Source organism: Labrus bergylta, chromosome 21, assembly GCF_963930695.1.
Source record: "Labrus bergylta chromosome 21, fLabBer1.1, whole genome shotgun sequence".
Lineage (NCBI taxonomy): Eukaryota > Metazoa > Chordata > Actinopteri > Labriformes > Labridae > Labrus > Labrus bergylta.
Genome location: NC_089215.1, coordinates 21,435,491 through 21,445,628, shown reverse-complemented (window position 1 = coordinate 21,445,628; position 10,138 = coordinate 21,435,491). Strand labels below are relative to the sequence as shown.

The window sequence follows — 10,138 nt, the reverse complement described above, 5'->3', positions numbered from 1 at the left end:
CTTGACATACCTCAGGAACACGTTTCAGGTAAGTGTGCAGGTTAGAAGAGGAAGTGTGCAGACTTAAAGTGCAGGGTTCTGCAACAACTCTGCTCTGAGAAATATCTGTATACTGTATATGTGAGAGGCAGGATGTGGAGGCTGGTATGACAACATGTTGCCACAAAGTCCAAGTTGAAGCAGGAGCAGCACATCCTTGGCTAGGGCAGCAAGTGATTGCTCGTGGTGTATGGTGGAGGCTGGTGGTGGAGGCCACAACCTTTAGATGGACGTGGCTACAAGTTATTGGAAAAAGTTGCAGAGAACCTCAACAGAAGATTTCCACTTTCTGAAGGAGGTGTTAACAAACTGGGACAAGTATTCCTGCCCGTGCTTCCAACTTCTGCAGGGCACCCTCACCTTCTGCCATCTCCACCTCGTTATACCTGACAGCTCAAATTCAAAACCTAATTCTAATAAATGTAACATCTAACTCATCTAAACCTGGAGGTCTGTCTTTGCATTTATTAATTAGGCACTCGAGTTGTGAAACTTATTGTATGTCTAAAATAAAAATGCTGTTCCTACAAGTGAATGAAATGTTCTTCTAAATATAGTTCACGTATGTTGGTTCAGAAATAAACAGCTAAACAACACATTTATCACGAGGCTTTTCCTGCACTTAAAGCAGAAATGTCTCCCTCTGGTGGACAGATGTCACATTACATTTGTTTTCAGGGCCATTTTACAGTCTGTACCTCAAAGTAGTAAGGCTTTCAATAGTGAAAGTAAGATATGCGTTCACCAGGACCCTGACCTGAAACCCCCTTGTAAGATTATAGTCACATAAAACGCTGTAAAGAGAAATCAAACATAACAGGAAACAAGGTTGTAATATTTTTTACTTTTTTATTGCTTAAATTGCCATCTGGAACAATCTATACCAAAAGGATAAACATCTTTGCACATACAGGAGGTCAAACTGAATACAGGGTAGAATAGAAAAAGAATGGTCCTCTGATCGCCCGCAGCTCTCTGCACTGCAGGCCGAACAAAACTCACTGAAGATCGGGCTAGCAGGAGTGACTGACAACTACTGTTAGCCCAGGTTAGGTAAGCTAAGGCAAACCGGGACGATTGCAGTGTGGTTAAAAACAATTCTGGACTAAAATCTGACAATGTTGCTATTTACATGAAAACTTTATTTGGACAAAGGGTGAGACAAACCTTTGCCACTGAACTTCCTATGGATCAGGATAAATGGGATTTTTGGTCAATGGACATAAATCCACATGTAACCAAACCCAATAGAATATCTTCTTAAGTTAAGGAGGGGAGAGATGAAGATGATCAGTTAAAAGAAAAATATCCACTCATTTCCATTCACAAAAACTCTCACTAACCTGACTACCCTGAAATCGGCACAAAAACTCAAATCTTTTTGGACGTACAAACACGAACACCTCAATAGTGAGCTCATAAAAGGGCTCCGATTGAGACAGAACAGACAGCATGAATGCTTCTGATAACAGCTAGTGAGGCAGGAATGAAGATTTAAGCCTTTGATCCAGAAGTCAACATTTTGTGTGATTTGGTAAAAGATCTTAGAAATAATAAAAAACAAACAGAGGTAACATTTTATGCCATCTAAATAGTTGTGAAGCAGTTAAGCTAGGGAGTAGCAAACCAAATATTTAACAAATTTCCTGCAGCTGCAGGGCAAGCTTTTTTTTTTAATACACGCTTCCATTCATACCAGATCACTGGATGCCTAAAACATCATGCCAAGTAAGCATAGAGAACAGATCACAAGCTACTCTGATGAAAAGACAGCTATCTTTTCAAACAGGCAATAAGCAATGACACTAGTTTTAAAATAAATATCTGCTCACCTGTGATGCTTTCACACATAAATACTTCTCGTGTCCTGAATTCCATGAAACAATCTCTGCTCAAGACGTCACTTCAATAAACCTGTAATTAACCCCATATGATCTAGCTTAAAAACCCATGACGCTTTTTACACAATACAATTACATACTGGTTTTGTCTAGTTGACAAGAAGATTTTTTTTTTTTTTTTACTTTGTGGCACTGGACACCTAAAATAGAATTTATGGAAAAATAAGTGTTTACAAAAGACAGTTAAACATATTTTTTTTAAGATCACCATCACTCCAAACCATAAGTTCATCATTAAGTTAATAATAATAATAATATAACTATGATCATTTTAACTATACTATAATAACATTTTTGATTACAAACCATAGCAGAAGAGTGACCAAGTTATTTGGTATATACTCAAAAATTGAATACTGAAATACATTTAATACTCTTTTTTTTTTTTTTTTTTTTACTTTCTTTGTTATATTTTGTCCCTCAGAGTAGTCAAGGCAGTACTTGTATGGTTGTTCTACTGATTAAGAGGACAATAAGGGTAATAACTACGTTCTGCTTAGAGCTTCAGATAGACAGGGAAGAGAACACTCACTTGCATTTTCCACGGCTATGCATCCTTGCGATGTGACGAGAATCAACATTTGGCACTAGCCTGGTAGCTGCATAATCAAAATTAAAAGTTCTCAGAGCTTTCTGGAAATAAGCAAATCAGACTCATCAAGTGACATCATACCAGTCAAAGGAAAAATAAAAACAAAGATAGTACAGCTGAAATCTAAAAAGCTAAATTTGATGCAATCACATACTTCCTGCAGCTTCTAATTTCTGCTTAACGCTCTTTATCTAATCAAGCAAAAAGGAAACTGTAACAGGGAGAAGCAGTCCTCTTTTTACATCAATCTACAACACATCTCTGTTAAAAAAAAAAAATCCCCCAAAGCGCCATGTAAAGGTTGATTGTCCTGTCTCATCAGTCTGAGACCCTAATATCTTCCAGATCTCTGAACAATCCTGCTCTGTGTTTCAGTCTAAAAAAGAAAGCGTAACCAGCAAATACATATACAACATAGGTAACATGTGATGTAACTGTGCCTACAAGGTAGCTTACAGCAGCTGGAACAAGCGCTGGTGAATGGCTGAACGTCACCTCAGTGTGACAGGTGGTAACATTAAAACAATCTCCGTGTGGAAAACTGAGAAAAAAAGAAAAAAAAACAGGGAGAAAAGCAAACAGAAAGAAGAAGAAAGTGCCAAAAAAAAGCAAATTGCATTGGTGGACCCTGGGTCTAAAAGGAGGGAGAAAGGTGGAGGGAGAGTGAGAAGGTGGAGGAAAGGATGCCCCCCTTCAGACGGACAGCGAGACGAAGCTGTTGTACTGTTGGATGTTGCGTTTGAGAATGTCTGAACAGGGACCCAGGACGCGCTCGAAGCGAGGCCGGTCCAGCTTGACGCACTTCAGTGGGCCACGGGCGACCACAGTGGCGGCACGGGGGCGGTTCATCAGCAGAGCAATCTCACCTGGAGAACACACAAACACACACAAAGCAGCTTAAAACCTATTAAAAAAAAACTAAGATCCAGACGAATGCAACATGAACTGAGATTGTCAATACACAGTACCACAAACATAACATGAATGCATTGAATGTCACTGTGAATATACATATACATATATATATATATATATATATAAAATTTAATTTAAATGATCAATCTACACACACTTATTTATGTAAATACTGTAATTGACCCATCTGTCACATAACTGCATTTTACTTCTCATGTTACTTCAGCATCTTTTGCACTATTCACCACTGCACTGTTTCATATTTAGTCATGTAAATATTAGTCTTTTCTGATTGTGTTTATTGTTGATATTTAATGTTGTACCTGTACATAAGAGAGCACAGGTCAAAGTTAAATATCTTGTGTGTGTAAGCATACCTGGACAATAAATCTGATTCTGATTGCATGAAATACAAACGAGCAGTGATAATGCTTCAGTACTTACCAAAGTAGTCAGATGGTCCTAACCTCCCCACTTCCACAAACTCCTCATTCTCTGAGCGACGCTGCAACACAGCTGCAGAACCCTGAAAAAACACATACATGAATATAATTGACTTTATGCGTATGAGTGGGGCACTGGTGGCCAAGTGGTCAGTGGTGAGTTAGAGTGACAGTAACAACATTAACTTAACTAAATAAAAAGGAACCTGCTACAGATAGAAAATCTTTCTTTCCATCACTGCTGGAGCATGAGGACACCACAATGCGCTCGAGATGAATGCCATTTTGCACCTTTTGTACATTATATATTGTAATATCTTCTTATACTGTATTATTTAAGTTGTTGCTAGTTCTGTTTTATTTCCTTGTTAATTTTTTAGCACCAATACACCAAGTCAAATTCCTTGTATGTGTAAATGTACTTGGCAATAAACCCCGATTCTGATTCTGATTTTTTTTTAGTATTCTTAATTTCAGACCTTAATTGCATCGCAGTAAATGTGTTAATGCTGACAGCCCTAAAAATAACACATTTGGTATTGCTTGATAGTTTTTAAGGTTAAAGTTAAGAGGTTAAGTTCTGGCACCATGACCAAACCAGGTTTTGTATGAACACATTTGTGTATGAGAGAAAATAGTTTTACCTCCAAGATGATGAAGAACTCATCTCCGGGCTCTCCCTGCACAACAATCTTCTGTCCGTCCTCAAACTGGACGGGCTCCAAGGCGTCAGCGACCGTCAGACGCTCCCATTTATCAAGAGACTCTGAGAAGAAGAGGAGAGGGATCAGGTGAAGTGACAGAAATCTCCTGTGATGAAGCTGAATCTGTTATTAGCTTGGTTTTGAAGCAAGTTATTTTTACATATTCTTTTCAGGTTATTTTGAATCTCAGCTTCTCTTGTTCTATTTTTAGATTTGTGTGTGAGGCTGGTTTTAAAAAGAAAAAAAAAAATCACCTAGAATGGACACTTTCCTGAGGAATTCCTCATACATCTTCCTCTTTCTCAAAGTGCTTCCCTGAAAGAAAGAGATAATAATATTTAGTGTTAATGAGTTAAAATGACCTCAGGGGCGAAACACTTTTGGTCACATGAATGTCAAACATTTCACTATGCAGCTTTTCAAACAGTTGTCTTTCTCTACATTATGAACACATCTCCTCACCATGAGTATTCTCCTGTAGCTGTCTCTGTCGATGCCCCACAGCTTCACATTGGTCTTGGCTCTGACTGTGGCCGCCCTTGGGGTGCCGTATATCAGGGCCAGCTCTCCGAAGCTGCCACCCTCCCCGATGCTGGTCACCCATTCATTGTTAACATACACCTGAGAGATTAACAGGGAAGACGGTGTCTTATTATGAGGAGATTTTTTGGTAATTGCTTTCTAAAAATCTGAGATCAGTTACTCACGTCCATCTCCCCTTGGTCGATAACATAGAAGTTGTCCCCTTCATCACCTGGATGAACAAAACATTACTGTAGGCATCCCAAAGAAACGATCTACAGATGTTGATGAGTATTTGTTTTTTCATTAACTCTAAAAAAAGATGTAATCTTACCCTGCAGAATGACAGTTTCCCCTGCGATGTAAGTGACTGGAAACATTGCATCAAATATGTCGCTGAAAGAGAGAAAGGTAGGTTGATCAGTAACACAATTATCAAAACTCAAATTATATAAAAAAAATTAAAAAAAAGTGTTTAGGGTGAGTACCTCCTCTCATTGTCGTCCAGGTGTGAGAAGAGAACGTTCTTTTCAATGGCTTTGGCCAACGCTGCCATTGTCTTGTAGTCTTTTGGAATAACCTTAAAAAACAACAACACAGAGATGTTGAGTAAAGATTTTTATTTACACGCTGACGATTATTAACTCGGGCTGTCTGACGATTCCTTTCTTAAAATCACAATCGATAGCTGAAATTCAATACATAATCACGGTTAACCACATGTTTTAAATTCCATTATTTCACATTTCAAAACGTGTCTTTTATGCTTTTATTTTGTTTGGTTTTTTGTCTAAAGCTAAGGGGGGTCCTTTACTTCCTGTTTGGATACAAACCTGCTTTTATTTTCAAAGGAAACTGTGGCAAACTGAAGGTTACAGCATTAACTCAACCACTGAAAAAAGGAACATTTTACGGATCAAAAAGTCAATAAAAACAGTTGAAGAAGACGGCAAAAAAGTTCAATGTTTGATGTCACAAGATGGATAATAACTTTTGACTCGTCATTTTAACTGAAATGAGTCATTCAAAGGTGCAGAGATGTTGTTCTTATTCATCACTGTGCCTACAGGGAGAGGCTGCTGTAGGGTTATCTTAGCTACTGTGCGCCTTAAGGGACAAAAAAGCACCTGACCAATGCGATTTAAAAAATATTAACGATTAACGTCTCAAAATATCTTTTAAATAATACTAACAGCATACGATTGTCAATGTAGATCTAAATACTGCAAACTTCTCGCAGCTGTCATGGCTGCCTGTGTGTCTACCTTTCTAACGTAGGAGGCAGCGTCCTCCTCCGTGTAGACCTCTGCGCTGAACGCTCCTCTCCGCCGGCGACCTTTAACCACAGGGTTCATGGGAGGAGACACCTCCTCATCACGGGAGTCTGAGCGGGAACTGCTCGCCTTCTGCTGGTTCTGGATCTGTTTGGCCTCCTCCTGGACCAAGGCAGGGAGAGACCAACAGCCAACAAGGTTTATAACTAATACATTCAAGTTAATCGAGGAGTTTTTGAAGAGCACATCGTATGAATGCAACAAAAACATACGCAGACAAATATTGACATTATCAGTTTAATTGCTTTATTTTTTATCAGTTTTATGACATTATTCAATGCTGTTATTAGTGATTGAAATAAATGTGGTTGTTGTGCTTTAATTTAAAACTTTATTTGTTTATGTTCTTACAGTAGGTTTGTAATTTCCATTCTTTTTAATTTTAACTGAAATAATGTATCTTTGTGCTACTGATTCTGCACTTTAAGAATTTTGTAATGTAGTGATTGTTAACTTTGCATAGTTGGTAAAAAACAATTCAGAAAAGATTCAAATGAGAAAATAATAAAACGATGGACACAAATGCGCAGAAGGACTTCAACTGTTTTTAAGTGTGAACCAAGTGTTTTTAGAAATCTAATTACTGGTAGGTTGATTTTCAAAACTAAAAAAAAAGTCAAATTATAATTATTATTATTATAATTATTATTATTATTATATTATAATTAATTATTTGACATATTCTCGGTTAAATAAAAATAAAAACATAGTCTGACTCAATGTAATTAAAAATACTCAAAAAGGTCAAATGATAACTTTTTATGAGACATTAAGAAGAATGAGAGTATGCGATGATAAGCTATCACTGTCAGATCATTTGTTTACTGTTCACTGACCAATACGGAAAACCAAAGAAGCACACACACACACACACACATACACACCTTCTCCAGCCTCTCGAAGTACTCCCTGAGGAAGGCCATGGGCCTGTCTGGCCTGGAGGTGCACAGCTGGACAATGCAGTCCTTCAGCAGCTGTTGAATGTTGTGTTTTTGCACGTACTGCTCACACTCTCTCAGGCTCCGCTCCTCCTCGCTGCTCGTACTTCCAGATGCCATGATGACAACGGCGACCCTGCTCTGTGACCTCTAACCTTTGTACTGGAGGGAGTGAACAGTAACGAGGGAAATGAGGGAATTAATTCAGGCCATCAAAAATCCAACATGGATTTACTGGAACAAAAAACAAGAGCAGGGTACTAGTTGTGTGTCGTGTTGTAAAATGGACAGAAAAAAAAAAACATTAGAATGTGAGAAAAATAGAGCCTGAATGAGAAGGCACTGAGAGATGGGGGGGTTGTTCTGGCACTAAGGAGCCTGAGTGCTTCTCAGTGTCAGGAGAGGAAGCTGGTCATATGATGTGATCACACATATGGCTTATTTACTCAAAACAGCTTTCCTTTTTCACCAGCCTGAATGAAGCTTTCTATCAGGGACACAGTATCATACCCACGGCCCTAATATAAGATGAATGGTAAAAACAGCCTATGAATCAACCCACTGTGAAAAACACCACAAACCATAAAAACATGCAGAAGCTTGGGGTTTCACATTTTAAGGTCACAACACTGCTGCTGAGCAAAACAGCATGACAGATCCCTGATCATGTGGTAAGCTTCTTCAGATAGCTTGATCTAGCTGTGCAGTCTAAAACAGGAAGGCCTGCAAAGCCCTGATGTACCCAGCATAGTTCAGATAAGTAATTGAGTGAAAAAGAGAACCTGTGGAGTGGACAGACGAACAGGACTAACAGGACTAACAGACAGATCCTTCCTGTCCCTGCTGCAAGTGTTTTTCGTGCATGTTCATCAGATTAACATGATGATTTCTAATCTGGCGTGGTTAAAGATAAATTACAAGCCATGATATCAAAGATGACGCCACAACATCCTTTATGCAACTAACTAATACCACAGCGGAAACTTGGCAGGCTTGTTTCAATGTAAACCTACAACAAGAAGATAAAAGCGACACGTTATACTGATGTGAAAGCAGGTGGTAGTGACTTTTATTATATGTAAATCTAAACTAATGAAAGCATTTAATTAGCATGAGATTAATGGTTTCAGAGAGATGCAGCACCGCCTGCTCTCTTTATTGAGAAGCGTGCTGTCTGTCAATTTAAGTAGAGGAAACGCTGAGATGCACAAATGACCTTGCTCAACAATAACGGGCTTTGTTGGATGATAAATGACTATTGTGCGTCTCATGGGCAACACATTAAGTGAATGGTTTCGCCTGTAGAAACAGAGTAAAGCTAATGTCCTGACTGTAACACTGTCTAGGTCAGGAAGGCTTCTGACGGCTGCAGCCAAGTATCTCACAGCAAATGGACTATTGTAAAAAAAATGCAACCTACACATTATTCTCACAACAAAATAACACCAAATAGAAGTGATAAAGGAATGTTTTGGAGTTTTTCTTGACTACAACGGGCCTACGTTGTGTTCTTGAGAGTGTCTAGTTTGATGCATAGCTTGCTAGCGCCGTGCAAAGGCAAAGCTCTCCTCAAATGACGCCATCTTGAGTTCTATCATAAACAAACGAGAGACGGAAGAAACACATTTAGAGCTGTGCGGAGGTCATGCTATCCGTGTGCTGATAAACAGCGAGAATACTCACAAGAAAATGTAAATTCCTGCCGAGCCCTTGGTTAGCGACTCGGGATGGGGGTTATTTCTCAATGCGTACCGTTACCAGATCCTCTCCGCTTCGATTTTTTTTCCGAGCCCTGGACCGCTGCCCCACCGGATACGGCTGAGAACCAATCAGCAGCCGTCACTGACGTCAATTCTCCCCGTTCTGACATGTGAGCCCGTAACCCTTGGCAACCTTAAAGGGGGCGCACGGAAGCCGTGACGTCAAGGACATAGTTCATAAATAAATAAATAAAGAAAATCGATTGTTATCTGATTATAAATTACACCAATAATCTGAATCTCACACTTTGAATTTAGAGATGCATTCACCGTTTCACTGTATAGCGCATAAACTTACCAACATGAGGGTCATTTCGGGGACAGATGAATTGGAGAAACAGAAAAGTCTGAAAAGGAAACCCAGGAAGTATTTCAGAACTCCTCTTATTTCTCTGAAGGTGAAGGACTTATTCAATGTGATATATAAACAATACAAAATGTAGCCTACTATTATAACTTATGAAAGCTTTCTCATTAAACAAAATTATTTTGAGGGGTTTATATAATATAGTCTAAAAGCTGATTTGTTAATGTACATTGAATAGTCAGATGTTGTAGCTTGTTAAAATGCAGTTAATTTCAGGAACGTATCTCCAGTCTATAATAAAGAATCACATCTGATAAACTGAATATCTACTTGATTAGTGTGTAAAAACTGGAACGTAGCTAACCTAAAGTGGAGTTAAAATTACCTATTGCCTGAAAAATATAATAAAAACATAAACGGGAAATATTCACTGGGCCTATTCAAAATCTTCATGTAGATTTGTCAACAAAGCAAAGAATAAATGTAATGTTAGTATGGTTAATGGTTGACAAATGGTTATCTACATTGTACAAACAAAAGATATATATTATATTTCTTTCAATAATAAAAACAAAAACAAAGTTGTTCTAGTTCTGTCTTGAAGTCAAACAAGTTGGTTGGTGTGGTAAAAGCCTGATAAGTCTTTTATCCAATGAAAACATCAAAACATTTCCTCGTGATAA

The 10,138-nt window shown here is 38.4% G+C and overlaps 1 protein-coding gene across 1 annotated transcript; it reads right to left on the bottom strand.

Moving 5' to 3' along the window:
- Positions 1 to 874: 874 nt before the first annotated feature.
- Positions 875 to 9,230, bottom strand: prkar1ab (protein kinase, cAMP-dependent, regulatory, type I, alpha (tissue specific extinguisher 1) b). The gene is made up of 11 exons (XM_020648153.3): positions 9,072 to 9,230; positions 7,335 to 7,550; positions 6,382 to 6,552; positions 5,605 to 5,696; positions 5,451 to 5,512; positions 5,302 to 5,348; positions 5,057 to 5,215; positions 4,849 to 4,909; positions 4,535 to 4,656; positions 3,892 to 3,973; positions 875 to 3,398 (listed from the first exon to the last, which is right to left on the bottom strand). The coding sequence occupies exons 2-11, from the start codon at positions 7,506 to 7,508 to the stop codon at positions 3,226 to 3,228; spliced, it is 1,143 nt and encodes a 380-aa protein (XP_020503809.1). The 5' UTR covers positions 7,509 to 7,550; positions 9,072 to 9,230; the 3' UTR covers positions 875 to 3,225.
- Between the last annotated feature and the right edge of the window lie 908 nt (positions 9,231 to 10,138).